The following is a 21,052-nucleotide window of genomic DNA, read 5'->3' as shown; positions in this document are numbered from 1 at the left end:
TCTTCTCTCTCCTCTCCAGTTACTCCACTCTGCTCTCTCCTCTCCAGTTACTCCACTCTGCTTTCTCCTCTCCAGTTATTCCACTCTACAGTCGCCTCTTCAGTTACTCCACTCTACAGTCACCTCTCCAGTTATTGCACTCTTCTCTCTCCTCTCCAGTTACTCCACTCTGCTGTCTGCTCTCCAGTTATTCCACTCTGCTCTCTCGTCTCCAGTTACTCCACTCTGCTCTCTCCTCTCCAGTTACTCCACTCTGCTGTCTCCTCTCCAGTTAGTCCACTCTACTGTCTCCTCTGCAGTTACTCCACTCTGCTGTCTCCTCTCCAGTTACTCCACTCTGCTCGCTCCTCTCCATTTACTCCACTTTGCTGTCTCCTCTCCAGTTATGCCACTCTGCTGTCTCCTCTCCAGTTACTCCAATCTGCTGTCTCCTCTCCAGTTACTCCACTCTGCTCTCTCCTCTCCAGTTATACCACTCTGCTCTCTCGTCTGCAGTTACTCCACTCTGCTGTCTCCTCTTCAGTTACTCCATTCTGCTCTCACCTCTCCAGTTATTCCACTCTGCTGTCTCCTCTCATGTTACTCCATTCTGCTCTCTCCTCTCCAGTAACTCCACTCTGCTGTCTCCTCTCCAGTAACTCCACTCTGCTGTCTCCTCTCCAGTTACTCCACTCGACTGTCACCTCAACAGTTACTCCACTCTACAGTCACCTCTCCAGTTATTGCACTCTTCTCTCTCCTGTCCAGTTATTCCACTCAGCTCTCTCGTCTCCAGTTACCCCACTCTGCTGTCTCCTCTCCAGTTACTCCACTCTGCTCTCTCCTCTCCAGTTATTCCACTCAGCTCTCTCCTCTCCAGTTACTCCACTCTGCTCTCTCCTCTCCAGTTATGCCACTCTGCTCTCTCCTCTCCAGTTACTCCACTCTGCTGTCTCCTCTCCAGTTATTCCACTCTGCTCTCTCGTCTCCAGTTACGCCACTCTTCTCTCTCCTCTCCAGTTACTCCACTCTGCTCTCTCCTCTCCAGTTACTCCACTCTGCTTTCTCCTCTCCAGTTATTCCACTCTACAGTCACCTCTCCAGTTACTCCACTCTACAGTCACCTCTCCAGTTATTGCACTCTTCTCTCTCCTCTCAGTTCGTCCACTCTACTGTCTCCTCTGCAGTTACTCCACTCTGCTGTCTCCTCTCCAGTTACTCCACTCTGCTCGCTCCTCTCCATTTACTCCACTTTGCTGTCTCCTCTCCAGTTATTCCACTCTGCTGTCTCCTCTCCAGTTACTCCACTCTGCTCTCTCGTCTCCAGTAACTCCACTCTGCTGTCTCCTCTCCAGTTACTCCACTCTGCTCTCTCCTCTCCAGTTATACCACTCTGCTCTCTCGTCTGCAGTTACTCCACTCTGCTGTCTCCTCTTCAGTTACTCCATTCTGCTCTCACCTCTCCAGTTATTCCACTCTGCTGTCTCCTCTCATGTTACTCCATTCTGCTCTCTCCTCTCCAGTTACTCCACTCTGCTGTTTCCTCTCCAGTAACTCCACTCTGCTCTCTCCTCTCCAGTTACACAACGCTGCTGTCTCCTCTCCAGTTACTCCACTCTACTGTCACCTCAACAGTTACTCCACTCTACAGTCACCTCTCCAGTTATTGCACTCTTCTCTCTCCTGTCCAGTTATTCCACTCAGCTCTCTCGTCTCCAGTTATTCCACTCAGCTCTCTCCTCTCCAGTTACTCCACTCTGCTCTCTCCTCTCCAGTTATGCCACTCTGCTCTCTCCTCTCCAGTTACTCCACTCTGCTCTCTCGTCTCCAGTAACTCCACTCTGCTGTCTCCTCTCCAGTTACTCCACTCTGCTCTCTCCTCTCCAGTTACTCCACTCTGCTGTCTCCTCTCCAGTTACTCCACTCTGCTCTCACCTCTCGAGTTATTCCACTCTGCTCTCTCCTCTCCAGTTACTCCACTCTGCTATCTCGTCTCCAGTAACTCCACTCTGCTGTCTCCTCTCCAGTTACTCCACTCTGCTCTCTCCTCTCCAGTTATACCACTCTGCTCTCTCCTCTCCAGTTACTCCATTCTGCTGTCTCCTCTCCAGTTACTCCACTCTGCTCTCTCCTCTCCAGTTACTCCACTCTGCTTTCTCCTCTCCAGTTACGCCACTCTTCTCACTCCTCTCCAGTTACTCCACTCTGCTCTCTCCTCTCCAGTTATACCACTCTGCTCTCTCGTCTGCAGTTACTCCACTCTGCTGTCTCCTCTTCAATTACTCCACTCTGCTCTCACCTCTCGAGTTATTCCACTCTGCTCTCTCCTCTCATGTTACTCCATTCTGCTCTCTCCTCTCCAGTTATTCCACTCTGCTCTCTCCACTCATTTTACTCCACTCTGCTGTCTCCTCTCCAGTTACTCCACTTTGCTCTCTCCTCTCCAGATAGTCCACTCTGCTCTCTCCTCTCCAGTTACTCCACTCTGCTCTCTCCTCTCCAGTTATTCCACTCTGCTCTCTCGTCTTCAGTTACTCCACCCTGCTCTCTCCACTCCAGTTATTCTACTCTGCTCTCTCCTCTCCAGTTACTCCACTCTACAGTCACCTCTCCAGTTACTCAACTCTGCTCTCTCCTCTCCAGTATCTCCACTCTACAGTCACCTCTCCAGTTACTCCACTCTACAGTCATCTCTCCAGTTATTCCACTCTGCTCTCTCGTCTCCAGTTACTCCACTCTTCTCTCTCCTCGCCAGTTATTCCACTCTGCTGTCTCCTCTCCAGTTATTCCACTCTGCTCTCTCGTCTCCAATTACGCCACTCTTCTCTCTCCTCTCCAGTTACTCCACTCTGCTCTTTCCTCTTCAGTTACTGCACTCTGCTCTCTCCTCTGCAGTTATTATACTCTGCTCTCTCCTCTCCAGTTATTCCACTCTGCTGTCTCCTCTCTAGTTACTCCACTCTGCTGTCTCCTCTCCAGTTACTCCACTCTTCTCTCTCCTCGCCAGTTATTCCACTCTGCTGTCTCCTCTCCAGTTATTCCACTCTGCTCTCTCGTCTCCAATTACGCCACTCTTCTCTCTCCTCTCCAGTTACTCCACTCTGCTCTTTCCTCTTCAGTTACTGCACTCTGCTCTCTCCTCTGCAGTTATTATACTCTGCTCTCTCCTCTCCAGTTATTCCACTCTGCTCTCTCCTCTCCAGTTACTCCACTCTGCTGTCTCCTCTCCAGTTACTCCACTCTGCTCTCTCTACTCCAGTTATTCCACTCTGCTGTCTCCTCTCCAGTTACTCCACTTTACAGTCACTGCTCCAGTTACGCCACTCTGCTCTCTCCTCTCCAGTTACTCCACTCTGCTGTCTCCTCTCCAGTTACTCCACTCTGCTCTCTCCTCTCCAGTTATTCCACTCTGCTCTCTCCTCTCCAGTTACTCCACTCTGCTGTCTCCTCTCCAGTTATGCCACTCTGCTTTCTCCTCTCCAGTTACTCCTGTCTGCTCTCTCGTCTCCAGTAACTCCACTCTGCTGTCTCCTCTCCAGTTACTCCACTCTGCTCTCTCCTCTCCAGTTATACCGCTCTGCTCTCTCGTATCCAGTTACTCCACTCTGCTGTCTCCTCTTCAGTTACTCCACTCTGCTCACACCTCTCGAGTTATTCCACTCTGCTGTCTCCTCTCATTTTACTCCACTCTGCTGTCTCCTCTCCAGTTACTCAACTCTGCTGTCTCCTCTCCAGTTACTCCACTCTGCTGTCTCCTCTCCAGTTACTCCACTCTGCTCTCTCCTCTCCAGTTATTCCACTCTGCTCTCTCGTCTTCAGTTACTCCACTCTGCTCTCTCCTCTCCAGTTATGCTACTCTGCTCTCTCCTCTCCAGTTACTCCACTCTGCAGTCACCTCTCCAGTTACTCCACTCTGCTCTCTCCTCTCCACTATCTCCACTCTACAGTCACCTCTCCAGTTACTCCACTCGACAGTCATCTCTCCAGTTATTCCACTCTGCTCGCGCCTCTCATTTTACTCCACTCTGCTGTCTCCTCTCCAATTACTCCACTCTGCTCTCTCGTCTCCAGTTACACCACTCTGCTCTATCCTCTCCAGTTACTCCACTCTGCTCTCTCCTCTCCAGTAACTCCACTCTGTTCTCTCGTCTCCAGTAACTCCACTCTGCTGTCTCCTCTCCAGTTACTCCACTCTGCTCTCTCCTCTTTAGTTACTCCACTCTGCTCTCTCCTCTCCAGTAACTCCACTCTGATCTCTCCTCTCCAGTAACTCCACTCTGCTGTCTCCTCTCCAGTTACTGCACCCTGCTCTCACCTCTCCAGTAACTCCACTCTGATGACTCCTCTCCAGTTACTCCACTCTGCTCTCTCCTCTCCAGTAACTCCACTCTGCTGTCTCCTCTCCTGTTACTCCACTCTGCTGTCCCTTCTCCAGTAACTCCACTCTGCTCTCTACTCCACAGTTATTCCACTCTGCTCTCTCCTCACCAGTTACTCCACTCTGCTCTCTCCTCTCCAGTAATTCTACTCTGCTGTCTCCTCTCCAGTTATTCCACTCTGCTCTCTCGTCTCCAGTTACGCCACTCTTCTCTCTCCTCTCCAGTTTCTCCACTCTTCTCTCTCCTCTCCAGTTACACCACTCTGCTCTCTCCTCTCCAGTTACCCCACTCTGCTGTCTCCTCTCCAGTAACTCCACTCTGCTCTCTCCTCTCCAGTTATTGCGTTCTGCTCTCTCCTCTCCAGTGATTCCACTCTGCTCTCTCCACTCCCGTTACTCCACTCTGCTCTCACCTCTCCAGTGACTCCCCTCTGCTCCCTCCTCTCCAGTAACTCCACTCTGCTCTCTCCTCTCCAATTACTCCACTCTGCTCTCTCCTCTCCAGTTACACCACTCTGCTCTATCCTCTCCAGTTACTCCACTCTGCTCTCTCCTCTCCAGTAACTCCACTCTGCTCTCTCGTCTCCAGTAACTCCACTCTGCTGTCTCCTCTCCAGTTACTCCACTCTGCTCTCTCCTCTCCAGTTACTCCACTCTGCTCTCTCCTCTCCAGTAACTCCACTCTGATCTCTCCTCTCCAGTTACTCCACTCTGCTGTCTCCTCTCCAGTTACTCCACCCTGCTGTCACCTCTCCAGTAACTCCACTCTGATGACTCCTCTCCAGTTACTCCACTCTGCTCCCTCCTCTCCAGTAACTCCACTCTGCTGTCTCCTCTCCAGTAACTCCACTCTGCTGTCTCCTCTCCAGTTATTCCACTCTGCTCTCTCGTCTCCAGTTACGCCACTCTTCTCTCTCCTCTCCAGTTTCTCCACTCTTCTCTCTCCTCTCCAGTTACACCACTCTGCTCTCTCCTCTCCAGTTACCCCACTCTGCTGTCTCCTCTCCAGTAACTCCACTCTGCTCTCTCCTCACCAGTTACTCCACTCTGCTCTCTCGTCTCCAGTAACTCCACTCTGCTGTCTCCTCTCCAGTAACTCGACTCTGCTCTCTCCTCTCCAGTTATTCCATTCTGCTCTCTCCTCTCCAGTTATTCCACTCTGCTCACTCCTCTCCAGTTACTCCACTCTGCTCTCTCGACTCCAGTTACTCCACTCTGCTCTCTCCTCTCCAGTAACTCCACTCTGCTCTCACCTCTCCAGTTACTCCACTCTGCTCCCTCCTCTGCAGTAACTCCACTCTGCTCTCTCCTCTCCAGTTACTCCACTCTGCTCTCTCGTCTCCAGTTACACCGCTCTGCTCTGTCCTCTCCAGTTAGTCCACTCTGCTCTCTCCTCTCCAGTAAATCCACTCTGCTCTCTCGTCTCCAGTAACTCCACTCTGCTGTCTCCTCTCCAGTTACTCCACTCTGCTCTCTCCTCTCCAGTTACTCCACTCTGCTCTCTCCTCTCCAGTAACTCCACTCTGCTGTCTCCTCTCCAGTTACCTCACTCTGCTCTCTCCTCTCCAGTTACTCCACTCTGCTGTCCCTTCTCCAGTAACTCCACTCTGCTATCTCCTCTCCAGTTATTCCATTCTGCTTTCTCCTCTCCAGTATCTCCACTCTGCTCTCTCCTCACCAGTTACTCCACTCTGCTCTCTCGTCTCCAGTAACTCCACTCTGCTGTCTCCTCTCCAGTAACTCCACTCTGCTCTCTCCTCTCCAGTTATTGCGTTCTGCTCTCTCCTCTCCAGTTATTCCACTCTGCTCTCACCTCTCCAGTTACTCCCCTCTGCTCACTCCTCTCCAGTAACTCCACTCTGCTCTCTCCTCTCCAATTACTCCACTCTGCTCTCTCGTCTCCAGTTACACCACTCTGCTCTATCCTCTCCAGTTACTCCACTCTGCTCTCTCCTCTCCAGTAACTCCACTCTGCTCTCTCGTCTCCAGTAACTCCACTCTGCTGTCTCCTCTCCAGTTACTCCACTCTGCTCTCTCCTCTCCAGTAACTCCACTCTGATCTCTCCTCTCCAGTAACTCCACTCTGCTGTCTCCTCTCCAGTTACTGCACCCTGCTCTCACCTCTCCAGTAACTCCACTCTGATGACTCCTCTCCAGTTACTCCACTCTGCTCTCTCCTCTCCAGTAACTCCACTCTGCTGTCTCCTCTCCTGTTACTCCACTCTGCTGTCCCTTCTCCAGTAACTCCACTCTGCTCTCTACTCCACAGTTATTCCACTCTGCTCTCTCCTCTCCAGTTACTCCACTCTGCTCTCTCCTCTCCAGTAATTCTACTCTGCTGTCTCCTCTCCAGTTATTCCACTCTGCTCTCTCGTCTCCAGTTACGCCACTCTTCTCTCTCCTCTCCAGTTTCTCCACTCTTCTCTCTCCTCTCCAGTTACACCACTCTGCTCTCTCCTCTCCAGTTACCCCACTCTGCTCTCTCCTCTCCAGTTATTGCGTTCTGCTCTCTCCTCTCCAGTTATTCCACTCTGCTCTCTCCACTCCCGTTACTCCACTCTGCTCTCACCTCTCCAGTGACTCCCCTCTGCTCCCTCCTCTCCAGTAACTCCACTCTGCTCTCTCCTCTCCAATTACTCCACTCTGCTCTCTCCTCTCCAGTTACACCACTCTGCTCTATCCTCTCCAGTTACTCCACTCTGCTCTCTCCTCTCCAGTAACTCCACTCTGCTCTCTCGTCTCCAGTAACTCCACTCTGCTGTCTCCTCTCCAGTTACTCCACTCTGCTCTCTCCTCTCCAGTTACTCCACTCTGCTCTCTCCTCTCCAGTAACTCCACTCTGATCTCTCCTCTCCAGTTACTCCACTCTGCTGTCTCCTCTCCAGTTACTCCACCCTGCTGTCACCTCTCCAGTAACTCCACTCTGATGACTCCTCTCCAGTTACTCCACTCTGCTCCCTCCTCTCCAGTAACTCCACTCTGCTGTCTCCTCTCCAGTAACTCCACTCTGCTGTCTCCTCTCCAGTTATTCCACTCTGCTCTCTCGTCTCCAGTTACGCCACTCTTCTCTCTCCTCTCCAGTTTCTCCACTCTTCTCTCTCCTCTCCAGTTACACCACTCAGCTCTCTCCTCTCCAGTTACCCCACTCTGCTGTCTCCTCTCCAGTAACTCCACTCTGCTCTCTCCTCACCAGTTACTCCACTCTGCTCTCTCGTCTCCAGTAACTCCACTCTGCTGTCTCCTCTCCAGTAACTCCACTCTGCTCTCTCCTCTCCAGTTACTCCACTCTGCTCTCTCGACTCCAGTTACTCCACTCTGCTCTCTCCTCTCCAGTAACTCCACTCTGCTCTCACCTCTCCAGTTACTCCACTCTGCTCCCTCCTCTGCAGTAACTCCACTCTGCTATCTCCTCTCCAGTTACTCCACTCTGCTCTCTCGTCTCCAGTTACACCGCTCTGCTCTGTCCTCTCCAGTTAGTCCACTCTGCTCTCTCCTCTCCAGTAAATCCACTCTGCTCTCTCGTCTCCAGTAACTCCACTCTGCTGTCTCCTCTCCAGTTACTCCACTCTGCTCTCTCCTCTCCAGTTACTCCACTCTGCTCTCTCCTCTCCAGTAACTCCACTCTGCTGTCTCCTCTCCAGTTACTCCACCCTGCTCTCACCTCTCCAGTAGCTCCACTCTGATGACTCCTCTCCAGTTACCTCACTCTGCTCTCTCCTCTCCAGTTACTCCACTCTGCTGTCTCTTCTCCAGTAACTCCACTCTGCTCTAAACTCTCCAGTTATTCCATTCTGCTTTCTCCTCTCCAGTATCTCCACTCTGCTCTCTCCTCACCAGTTACTCCACTCTGCTCTCTCGTCTCCAGTAACTCCACTCTGCTGTCTCCTCTCCAGTAACTCCACTCTGCTCTCTCCTCTCCAGTTATTGCGTTCTGCTCTCTCCTCTCCAGTTATTCCACTCTGCTCTCTCCTCTCCAGTTACTCCACTCTGCTCTCACCTCTCCAGTTACTCCCCTCTGCTCCCTCCTCTCCAGTAACTCCACTCTGCTCTCTCCTCTCCAATTACTCCACTCTGCTCTCTCGTTTCCATTTACACCACTCTGCTCTATCCTCTCCAGTTACTCCAGTCTGCTCTCTCCTCTCCAGTAACTCCACTCTGCTCTCTCGTCTCCAGTAACTCCACTCTGCTGTCTCCTCTCCAGTTACTCCACTCTGCTCTCTCCTCTCCAGTTACTCCACTCTGCTCTCTCGTCTCCAGTAACTCCACTCTGATCTCTCCTCTCCAGTAACTCCACTCTGCTGTCTCCTCTCCAGTTACTCCACTCTGCTCTCTCCTCTCCAGTAACTCCACTCTGCTGTCTCCTCTCCTGTTACTCCACTCTGCTGTCCCTTCTCCAGTAACTCCACTCTGCTCTCTCCTCCACAGTTATTCCACTCTGCTCTCTCCTCGCCAGTTACTCCACTCTGCTCTCTCGTCTCCAGTAACTCCACTCTGCTGTCTCCTCTCCAGTTACTCCACTCTGCTCTCTCCTCTCCAGTTACTCCATTCTGCTCTCTCCTCTCCAGTAACTCCACTCTGCTCTCTCCTCTCCAGTTACTCCACTCTGCTGTCTCCTCTCCAGTGACTCCACTCTGCTCTCTCATCTCCAGTAACTCTACTCTGTTGTCTCCTCTCCAGTTACTCCACTGTGCTGTCTCATCTCCAGTACCTCCACTCTGCTCTCTCCTCTCCAGTATCTCCACTCTGCTCTCTCCTCTCCAGTTAATCCACTCTGCTGTCTCCTCTCCAGTAACTCCGCTCTGCTCTCTCCTCTCCAGTAACTCCACTCTGCTGTCTCCTCTCCAGTTGCAGTTGCAGCAACACAGATGCAGCTGCTCCCCCTGATTGCAGGCAGGAAGTGCTTCCCAAATTGCCCAGCCAGTGCCGGTTTTTTTCTTTTTTTTTTGCACACAGCCACAGTCAGCTGCACCTCGTTGAACCTGTCGTGGGAGTGTTTGATGGGGACAGTGTAGAGGGAGCTTTACTCTGTATCTAACCCCGTACTGTACCTGTCCTGGGAGTGTTTGATGGAGACAGTGTAGAGGGAGATTTACTCTGTATCTAACCCCTGTACTGTACCTGTCCTGGGAGTGTTTGATGGGGACAGTGTAGACGGTGGTTTATAGCTGATACAATGACTGTATTTGTGTTTCTATTTTCTCAGCACTGGTTGACCCGTTATGGATACCTCCCTCCTCAGGACACAGTTACCGGGAAGCTGCAGACCTGGGATACAGTGATCAATGCTATCAGATCCATGCAGAGATTTGGAGGAATTGAAGTGACAGGTGCCGTTGGTACGGTCAGCCCGATATCCTCTAGCATTAGCAGCATTCCTGAATGGTATTCTTTCAATCTGTGTTGTGTGTATTCCCTGTCTGCTCCCCTGGTGTATTCCTGGTCACAAGGATGAGGAAAGTCCCAGGATCCAATCGTAGCCTCGGCTTGCATTACCGAGTCTGCCCAGCCTTTTGATTTGATCGTGACTGATCGTCCACTTCAATGCCTTTTTCCCACACTATAATCAGATGCCTTTCTATCTGAAAGATTAACCAGGCTGGAGCTCTTTTCTCGAGAGAAGAGAAGGCTGAGGGATAACCTGATGGCACAGAAACAGGCCATTCGGCCCATCCACTGCGTGCCGGGTTTCCTGCTCCACATGATCCTCCTCCCACCCCCTCTCCATATCCTTACATTCCTTTCTCCCTCCTGTGTTAATCCAGCTTCCCCCTTAAATACATCGACACTGTTCACCTCAATCACTCCCTGTGGGAGTGAGTTCCACATCCTCCCCACTCTCTGGGGAAAGAGGTTTCTCCTCAATTCCCCATTGGATTTATTAGTGAGTGTCTTCTAGTGATGGGCCCTAGTTCAGGTCTGGCTGACAAGTGGAAACATCATCTCTACGTCTACCCTATCAAACACAGTGTCACAGTGCTCCGAGTGTGGTCTAACAGAGGGATATGGAGACCGGAACTGTGCACAGTGCTCTGAGTGTGGTCTAACTGAGGGATATGGAGACTGGAACTGTGCACAGTGCTCCGAGTGTGGTCTAACCGAGGGATATGGAGACCGGAACTGTGCACAGTGCTCCGAGTGTGGTCTAACCGAGGGATATGGAGACCGGAACTGTGCACAGTGCTCCGAGTGTGGTCTAACCGAGGGATATGGAGACCGGAACTGTGCACAGTGGTCCGAGTGTGGTCTAACCGAGGGATACGGAGACTGGAACTGTGCACAGTGCTCCGAGTGTGGTCTAACCGAGGGATATGGAGACCGGAACTGTGCACAGTGCTCCGAGTGTGGTCTAACCGAGGGATATGGAGACTGGAACTGTGCACAGTGCTCCGAGTGTGGTCTAACCGAGGGATATGGAGACTGGAACTGTGCACAGTGCTCCGAGTGTGGTCTAACCAAGGGATATGGAGACTGGAACTGTGCACAGTGCTCCGAGTGTGGTCTAACCGAGGGATATGGAGACTGGAACTGTGCACAGTGCTCCGAGTGTGGCCTAACCGAGGGATATGCAGACTGGAACTGTGCACAGTGCTCCGAGTGTGGTCTAACCGAGGGATATGGAGACTGGAACTGTGCACAGTGCTCCGAATGTGGTCTAACCGAGGGATATGCAGACTGGAACTGTGCACAGTGCTCCGAGTGTGGTCTAACCGAGGGATATGGAGACCGGAACTGTGCACAGTGCTCCGAGTGTGGTCTAACCGAGGGATATGGAGACTGGAACTGTGCACAGTGCTCCGAGTGTGGTCTAACCAAGGGATATGGAGACTGGAACTGTGCACAGTGCTCCGAGTGTGGTCTAACTGAGGGATATGGAGACTGGAACTGTGCACAGTGCTCCGAGTGTGGTCTAACTGAGGGATATGGAGACTGGAACTGTGCACAGTTCTCTGTGTGTGGTCTAACTGAGGGATATGGAGACTGGAACTGTACACACTGCTCCGAGTGTGGTCTAACCGAGGGATATGGAGACTGGAACTGTGCACAGTGCTCCGAGTGTGGTCTAACTGAGGGATATGGAGACTGGAACTGTACACAGTGCTCCGAGTGTGGTCTAACAGAGGGATATGGAGACTGGAACTGTGCACAGTGCTCCGAGTGTGGTCTAACCAAGGGATATGGAGAATGGAACTGTACACAGTGCTCCGAGTGTGGTCTAACAGAGGGATATGGAGACTGGAACTGTGCACAGTGCTCCGAGTGTGGTCCAACTGAGGGATATGGAGACTGGAACTGTGCACAGTGCTCCGAGTGTGGTCTAACCGAGGGATATGGAGACCGGAACTGTGCACAGTGCTCCGAGTGTGGTCTAACCGAGGGATATGGAGACCAGAACTGTGCACAGTGCTCCGAGTTTGGTCTAACCGAGGGAAATGGAGACTGGAACTGAGCACAGTGCTCCAAGTTTGGTCTAACCGAGGGATATGGAGACTGGAACTGTGCACAGTGCTCCGAGTGTGGTCTAACTGAGGGATATGGAGACCGGAACTGTGCACAGTGCTCCGAGTGTGGCCTAACAGAGAGATATGGAGACTGGAACTGTACACAGTGCTCTGAGTGTGGTCTAACCGAGGGACATGGAGACTGGAACTGTGCACAGTGCTCCGAGTGTGGTCTAACCGAGGGATATGGAGACTGGAACTGTGCACAGTTCTCCGAGTGTGGTCTAACTGAGGGATATGGAGACTGGAACTGTGCACAGTGCTCCGAGTGTGGTCTAACCGAGGGATATGGAGACTGGAACTGTGCACAGTGCTCCGAGTGTGGTCTAACTGAGGGATATGGAGACTGGAACTGTGCACAGTGCTCCGAGTGTGGTCTAACTGAGGGATATGGAGACTGGAATTGTGCACAGTGCTCCGAGTGTGGTCTAACCGAGGGATATGGAGACTGGAACTGTGCACAGTGCTCCGAGTGTGGTCTAACCGAGGGATATGGAGACTGGAACTGTACACAGTGCTCCGAGTGTGGTCTAACTGAGGGATATGGAGACTGGAACTGTGCACAGTGCTCCGAATGTGGTCTAACTGAGGGATATGGAGACCGGAACTGTGCACAGTGCTCCGAATGTGGTCTAACTGAGGGATATGGAGACTGGAACTGTGCACAGTGCTCCGAGTGTGGTCTAACCGAGGGATATGGAGACTGGAACTGTACACAGTGCTCCGAGTGTGGTCTAACCGAGGGATATGGAGACTGGAACTGTACACAGTGCTCCGAGTGTGGTCTAACCGAGGGATATGGAGACTGGAACTGTACACAGTGCTCCGAGTGTGGTCTAACCGAGGGATATGGAGACTGGAACTGTACACAGTGCTCCGAGTGTGGTCTAACCGAGGGATATGGAGACCGGAACTGTGCACAGTGCTCCAAGTGTGGTCTAACTGAGGGATATGGAGACTGGAACTGTGCACAGTGCTCCTTGTGTGGTCTAACTGAGGGATACGGAGACCGGAACTGTGCACAGTGCTCCGAGTGTGGTCTAACTGAGGGATATGGAGAACGGAACTGTGCACAGTGCTCCGAGTGTGGTCTAACTGAGGGATATGGAGACCGGAACTGTGCACAGTGCTCCGAGTGTGGTCTAACTGAGGGATATGGAGACCGGAACTGTGAACAGTGCTCCGAGTGTGGTCTAACCGAGGGATTTGGAGAGCGGAACTGTGCACAGTGCTCCGAGTGTGGTCTAACCGAGGGATATGGAGACTGGAACTGTGCACAGTGCTCCGAGTGTGGTCTAACCGAGGGATATGGAGACCGGAACCGTGCACAGTGCTCCGAGTGTGGTCTAACCGAGGGATATGGAGACCGGAACTGTGCACAGTGCTCCGAGTGTGGTCTAACTGAGGGAGATGGAGACCGGAACTGTGCACAGTGCTCCGAGTGTGGTCTAACTGAGGGATATGGAGACTGGAACTGTGCACAGTGCTCCGAGTGTGGTCTAACTGAGGGATATGGAGACTGGAACTGTGCACAGTGCTCCGAGTGTGGTCTAACTGAGGGATATGGAGACTGGAACTGTGCACAGTGCTCCGAGTGTGGTCTAACTGAGGGATATGGAGACTGGAACTGTGCACAGTGCTCCGAGTGTGGTCTAACCGAGGGATATGGAGACTGGAACTGTGCACAGTGCTCCAAGTGTGGTCTAACTGAGGGATATGGAGACTGGAACTGTACACAGTGCTCCGAGTGTGGTCTAACTGAGGGATATGGAGACTGGAACTGTGCACAGTGCTCCGAGTGTGGTCTAACTGAGGGATATGGAGACTGGAACTGTGCACAGTGCTCCGAGTTGGTCTAACTGAGGGATATGGAGACTGGAACTGTACACAGTGCTCCGAGTGTGGTCTAACTGAGGGATATGGAGACTGGAACTGTGCACAGTGCTCCGAGTGTGGTCTAACCGAGGGATACGGAGACTGGAACTGTGCACAGTGCTCCGAGTTGGTCTAACTGAGGGATATGGAGACTGGAACTGTACACAGTGCTCCGAGTGTGGTCTAACTGAGGGATATGGAGACTGGAACTGTGCACAGTGCTCCGAGTGTGGTCTAACTGAGGGATATGGAGACTGGAACTGTGCACAGTGCTCCGAGTTGGTCTAACTGAGGGATATGGAGACTGGAACTGTACACAGTGCTCCGAGTGTGGTCTAACTGAGGGATATGGAGACTGGAACTGTGCACAGTGCTCCTTGTGTGGTCTAACCGAGGGATATGGAGACTGGAACTGTGCACAGTGCTCCAAGTGTCGTCTAACCGAGGGATATGGAGACTGGAACTGTGCACAGTGCTCCGAGTGTGGTCTAACTGAGGGATATGGAGACTGGAACTGTACACAGTGCTCCGAGTGTGGTCTAACTGAGGGATATGGAGACTGGAACTGTGCACAGTGCTCCTTGTGTGGTCTAACCGAGGGATATGGAGACTGGAACTGTGCACAGTGCTCCAAGTGTCGTCTAACCGAGGGATATGGAGACTGGAACTGTGCACAGTGCTCCGAGTGTGGTCTAACCGAGGGATACGGAGACTGGAACTGTGCACAGTGCTCCGAGTTGGTCTAACTGAGGGATATGGAGACTGGAACTGTGCACAGTGCTCCGAGTGTGGTCTAACCGAGGGATACGGAGACTGGAACTGTGCACAGTGCTCCTTGTGTGGTCTAACTGAGGGATACGGAGACCGGAACTGTGCACAGTGCTCCGAGTGTGGTCTAACCGAGGGATATGGAGACCGGAACTGTGCACAGTGCTCCGAGTGTGGTCTAACCGAGGGATATGGAGACCGGAACTGTGCACAGTGCTCCGAGTGTGGTCTAACCGAGGGATACGGAGACTGGAACTGTGCACAGTGCTCCTTGTGTGGTCTAACTGAGGGATACGGAGACCGGAACTGTGCACAGTGCTCCGAGTGTGGTCTAACCGAGGGATACGGAGACTGGAACTGTGCACAGTGCTCCGAGTGTGGTCTAACCGAGGGATATGGAGACCGGAACTGTGCACAGTGCTCCGAGTGTGGTCTAACCGAGGGATATGGAGACTGGAACTGTGCACAGTGCTCCGAGTGTGGTCTAACCGAGGGATATGGAGACTGGAACTGTGCACAGTGCTCCGAGTGTGGTCTAACCGAGGGATATGGAGACTGGAACTGTGCACAGTGCTCCGAGTGTGGTCTAACTGAGGGATATGGAGACTGGAACTGTGCACAGTGCTCCGAGTGTGGTCTAACCGAGGGATATGGAGACTGGAACTGTGCACAGTGCTCCGAATGTGGTCTAACTGAGGGATAGGGAGACCGGAACTGTGCACAGTGCTCCGAGTGTGGTCTAACAGAGGGATATGGAGACCGGAACTGTGCACAGTGCTCCGAATGTGGTCTAACTGAGGGATATGGAGACTGGAACTGTGCACAGTGCTCCGAGTGTGGTCCAACTGAGGGATATGGAGACTGGAACTGTGCACAGTGCTCCGAGTGTGGTCTAACCGAGGGATATGGAGACCGGAACTGTGCACAGTGCTCCGAGTGTGGTCCAACTGAGGGATATGGAGACTGGAACTGTACACAGTGCTCCGAGTGTGGTCTAACCGAGGGATATGGAGACTGGAACTGTACACAGTGCTCCGAGTGTGGTCTAACCGAGGGATAAGGAGACCGGAACTGTGCACAGTGCTCCAAGTGTGGTCTAACTGAGGGATATGGAGACTGGAACTGTGCACAGTGCTCCTTGTGTGGTCTAACTGAGGGATACGGAGACCGGAACTGTGCACAGTGCTCCGAGTGTGGTCTAACTGAGGGATATGGAGACCGGAACTGTGCACAGTGCTCCGAGTGTGGTCTAACTGAGGGATATGGAGACCGGAACTGTGCACAGTGCTCCGAGTGTGGTCTAACTGAGGGATATGGAGACCGGAACTGTGAACAGTGCTCCGAGTGTGGTCTAACCGAGGGATTTGGAGACCGGAACTGTGCACAGTGCTCCGAGTGCGGTCTAACCGAGGGATATGGAGACTGGAACTGTGCACAGTGCTCCGAGTGTGGTCTAACTGAGGGATACGGAGACCGGAACTGTACACAGTGCTCCTTGTGTGGTCTAACTGAGGGATACGGAGACCGGAACTGTGCACAGTGCTCTGAGTGTGGTCTAACCGAGGGATACGGAGACTGGAACTGTGCACAGTGCTCCAAGTGTGGTCTAACAGAGGGATATGGAGACTGGAACTGTGCACAGTGCTCCGCGTGTGGTCTAACTGAGGGATATGGAGACCGGAACTGTGCACAGTGCTCCGAGTGTGGTCTAACTGAGGGATATGGAGACCGGAACTGTGAACAGTGCTCCGAGTGTGGTCTAACCGAGGGATTTGGAGACCGGAACTGTGCACAGTGCTCCGAGTGTGGTCTAACCGAGGGATATGGAGACTGGAACTGTGCACAGTGCTCCGGGTGTGGTCTAACCGAGGGATACGGAGACTGGAACTGTGCACAGTGCTCCGAGTGTGGTCTAACCGAGGGATATGGAGACTGGAACTGTGCACAGTGCTCCGAGTGTGGTCTAACCGAGGGATATGGAGACTGGAACTGTGCACAGTGCTCCGAGTGTGGTCTAACCGAGGGATATGGAGACTGGAACTGTGCACAGTGCTCCGAGTGTGGTCTAACCGAGGGATATGGAGACTGGAACTGTGCACAGTGCTCCGAGTGTGGTCTAACCGAGGGATATGGAGACCGGAACTGTGCACAGTGCTCCGAGTGTGGTCTAACCGAGGGATATGGAGACTGGAACTGTGCACAGTGCTCCGAGTGTGGTCTAACCAAGGGATATGGAGACTGGAACTGTGCACAGTGCTCCGAGTGTGGTCTAACTGAGGGATATGGAGACTGGAACTGTACACACTGCTCCGAGTGTGGTCTAACCGAGGGATATGGAGACTGGAACTGTGCACAGTGCTCCGAGTGTGGTCTAACTGAGGGATATGGAGACTGGAACTGTACACAGTGCTCCGAGTGTGGTCTAACAGAGGGATATGGAGACTGGAACTGTGCACAGTGCTCCGAGTGTGGTCCAACTGAGGGATATGGAGACTGGAACTGTGCACAGTGCTCCGAGTGTGGTCTAACCGAGGGATATGGAGACCGGAACTGTGCACAGTGCTCCGAGTGTGGTCTAACCGAGGGATATGGAGACCGGAACTGTGCACAGTGCTCCGAGTTTGGTCTAACCGAGGGAAATGGAGACTGGAACTGTGCACAGTGCTCCAAGTTTGGTCTAACCGAGGGATATGGAGACTGGAACTGTGCACAGTGCTCCGAGTGTGGTCTAACTGAGGGATATGGAGACCGGAACTGTGCACAGTGCTCCGAGTGTGGCCTAACAGAGAGATATGGAGACTGGAACTGTACACAGTGCTCCGAGTGTGGTCTAACTGAGGGATATGGAGACTGGAACTGTGCACAGTGCTCCGAGTGTGGTCTAACCGAGGGATATGGAGACTGGAACTGTGCACAGTGCTCCGAGTGTGGTCTAACTGAAGGATATGGAGACTGGAACTGTGCACAGTGCTCCGAGTGTGGTCTAACCGAGGGATATGGAGACTGGAACTGTGCACAGTGCTCCGAGTGTGGTCTAACTGAGGGATATGGAGACTGGAACTGTGCACAGTGCTCCGAGTGTGGTCTAACTGAGGGATATGGAGACTGGAACTGTGCACAGTGCTCCGAGTGTGGTCTAACCGAGGGATATGGAGACTGGAACTGTGCACAGTGCTCCGAATGTGGTCTAACTGAGGGATAGGGAGACCGGAACTGTGCACAGTGCTCCGAGTGTGGTCTAACAGAGGGATATGGAGACCGGAACTGTGCACAGTGCTCCGAATGTGGTCTAACTGAGGGATATGGAGACTGGAACTGTGCACAGTGCTCCGAGTGTGGTCCAACTGAGGGATATGGAGACTGGAACTGTGCACAGTGCTCCGAGTGTGGTCTAACCGAGGGATATGGAGACCGGAACTGTGCACAGTGCTCCGAGTGTGGTCCAACTGAGGGATATGGAGACTGGAACTGTACACAGTGCTCCGAGTGTGGTCTAACCGAGGGATATGGAGACTGGAACTGTACACAGTGCTCCGAGTGTGGTCTAACCGAGGGATATGGAGACCGGAACTGTGCACAGTGCTCCAAGTGTGGTCTAACTGAGGGATATGGAGACTGGAACTGTGCACAGTGCTCCTTGTGTGGTCTAACTGAGGGATACGGAGACCGGAACTGTGCACAGTGCTCCGAGTGTGGTCTAACTGAGGGTTATGGAGACCGGAACTGTGCACAGTGCTCCGAGTGTGGTCTAACTGAGGGATATGGAGACCGGAACTGTGCACAGTGCTCCGAGTGTGGTCTAACTGAGGGATATGGAGACCGGAACTGTGAACAGTGCTCCGAGTGTGGTCTAACCGAGGGATTTGGAGACCGGAACTGTGCACAGTGCTCCGAGTGTGGTCTAACCGAGGGATATGGAGACTGGAACTGTGCACAGTGCTCCGAGTGTGGTCTAACTGAGGGATACGGAGACCGGAACTGTACACAGTGCTCCTTGTGTGGTCTAACTGAGGGATACGGAGACCGGAACTGTGCACAGTGCTCTGAGTGTGGTCTAACCGAGGGATACGGAGACTGGAACTGTGCACAGTGCTCCGAGTGTGGTCTAACCGAGGGATATGGAGACCGGAACTGTGCACAGTGCTCCGAGTGTGGTCTAACTGAGGGATATGGAGACTGGAACTGTGCACAGTGCTCCGAGTGTGGTCTAACCGAGGGATATGGAGACTGGAACTGTGCACAGTGCTCCGAGTGTGGTCTAACCAAGGGATATGGAGACTGGAACTGTGCACAGTGCTCCGAGTGTGGTCTAACCGAGGGATATGGAGACTGGAACTGTGCACAGTGCTCCGAGTGTGGCCTAACCGAGGGATATGCAGACTGGAACTGTGCACAGTGCTCCGAGTGTGGTCTAACCGAGGGATATGGAGACTGGAACTGTGCACAGTGCTCCGAATGTGGTCTAACCGAGGGATATGCAGACTGGAACTGTGCACAGTGCTCCGAGTGTGGTCTAACCGAGGGATATGGAGACCGGAACTGTGCACAGTGCTCCGAGTGTGGTCTAACCGAGGGATATGGAGACTGGAACTGTGCACAGTGCTCCGAGTGTGGTCTAACCAAGGGATATGGAGACTGGAACTGTGCACAGTGCTCCGAGTGTGGTCTAACTGAGGGATATGGAGACTGGAACTGTGCACAGTGCTCCGAGTGTGGTCTAACTGAGGGATATGGAGACTGGAACTGTGCACAGTGCTCCGAGTGTGGTCTAACTGAGGGATATGGAGACTGGAACTGTACACACTGCTCCGAGTGTGGTCTAACCGAGGGATATGGAGACTGGAACTGTGCACAGTGCTCCGAGTGTGGTCTAACTGAGGGATATGGAGACTGGAACTGTACACAGTGCTCCGAGTGTGGTCTAACAGAGGGATATGGAGACTGGAACTGTGCACAGTGCTCCGAGTGTGGTCCAACTGAGGGATATGGAGACTGGAACTGTGCACAGTGCTCCGAGTGTGGTCTAACCGAGGGATATGGAGACCGGAACTGTGCACAGTGCTCCGAGTGTGGTCTAACCGAGGGATATGGAGACCGGAACTGTGCACAGTGCTCCGAGTTTGGTCTAACCGAGGGAAATGGAGACTGGAACTGTGCACAGTGCTCCAAGTTTGGTCTAACCGAGGGATATGGAGACTGGAACTGTGCACAGTGCTCCGAGTGTGGTCGAACTGAGGGATATGGAGACCGGAACTGTGCACAGTGCTCCGAGTGTGGTCTAACCGAGGGATATGGAGACCGGAACTGTGCACAGTGCTCCGAGTGTGGTCTAACTGAGGGATATGGAGACTGGAACTGTGCACAGTGCTCCGAGTGTGGTCTAACCGAGGGATATGGAGACTGGAACTGTGCACAGTGCTCCGAGTGTGGTCTAACTGAGGGATATGGAGACAGGAACTGTGCACAGTGCTCCGAGTGTGGTCTAACCGAGGGATATGGAGACTGGAACTGTGCACAGTGCTCCGAGTGTGGTCTAACTGAGGGATATGGAGACTGGAACTGTGCACAGTGCTCCGAGTGTGGTCTAACTGAGGGATATGGAGACTGGAACTGTGCACAGTGCTCCGAGTGTGGTCTAACCGAGGGATATGGAGACTGGAACTGTGCACAGTGCTCCGAATGTGGTCTAACTGAGGGATAGGGAGACCGGAACTGTGCACAGTGCTCCGAGTGTGGTCTAACTGAGGGATATGGAGACTGGAACTGTGCACAGTGCTCCGAGTGTGGTCTAACCGAGGGATATGGAGACTGGAACTGTGCACAGTGCTCCGAGTGTGGTCTAACTGAGGGATATGGAGACCGGTACTGTGCACAGTGCTCCGAATGTGGTCTAACTGAGGGATATGGAGACTGGAACTGTACACAGTGCTCCGAGTGTGGTCTAACTGAGGGATATGGAGACTGGAACTGTGCACAGTGCTCCGAGTGTGGTCTAACCGAGGGATATGGAGACTGGAACTGTACACAGTGCTCCGAGTGTGGTCTAACTGAGGGATATGGAGACTGGAACTGTGCACAGTGCTCCGAAAGTGGTCTAACTGAGGGATATGGAGACCGGAACTGTGCACAGTGCTCCGAATGTGGTCTAACTGAGGGATATGGAGACTGGAACTGTACACAGTGCTCCGAGTGTGGTCTAACCGAGGGATATGGAGACCGGAACTGTGCACAGTGCTCCAAGTGTGGTCTAACTGAGGGATATGGAGACTGGAACTGTGCACAGTGCTCCTTGTGTGGTCTAACTGAGGGATATGGAGACTGGAACTGTGCACAGTGCTCCGAGTGTGGTCTAACTGAGGGATATTGAGACTGAAACTGTGCACAGTGCTCCGAGTGTGGTCTAACTGAGGGATATGGAGACTGGAACTGTGCACAGTGCTCCGAGTGTGGTCTAACTGAGGGATATGGAGATTGGAACTGTGCACAGTGCTCCGAGTGTGGTCTAACTGAGGGATATGGAGACCGGAACTGTGCACAGTGCTCCAAGTGTGGT

The 21,052-nt window shown here is 52.9% G+C and overlaps 1 protein-coding gene across 1 annotated transcript in view; it reads left to right on the top strand.

Moving 5' to 3' along the window:
* The window catches only part of LOC137385203 (matrix metalloproteinase-17-like), a 103,695-nt gene that overhangs the window by 25,154 nt on the left and 57,489 nt on the right, over positions 1-21,052 (top strand). Inside the window, exon 2 of the mRNA XM_068060192.1 lies at positions 9,561-9,693. Within this exon, the coding sequence (XP_067916293.1) occupies positions 9,561-9,693 (133 nt within the window). The remainder of the gene's footprint in view (positions 1-9,560; positions 9,694-21,052) is intronic.

This window comes from Heterodontus francisci, chromosome 28, assembly GCF_036365525.1.
Source record: "Heterodontus francisci isolate sHetFra1 chromosome 28, sHetFra1.hap1, whole genome shotgun sequence".
In the NCBI taxonomy this organism is placed as follows: domain Eukaryota; kingdom Metazoa; phylum Chordata; class Chondrichthyes; order Heterodontiformes; family Heterodontidae; genus Heterodontus; species Heterodontus francisci.
The sequence above is the reverse complement of the archived record's forward strand: the minus strand, read 5'-3'. Positions and strand labels throughout refer to the sequence as shown.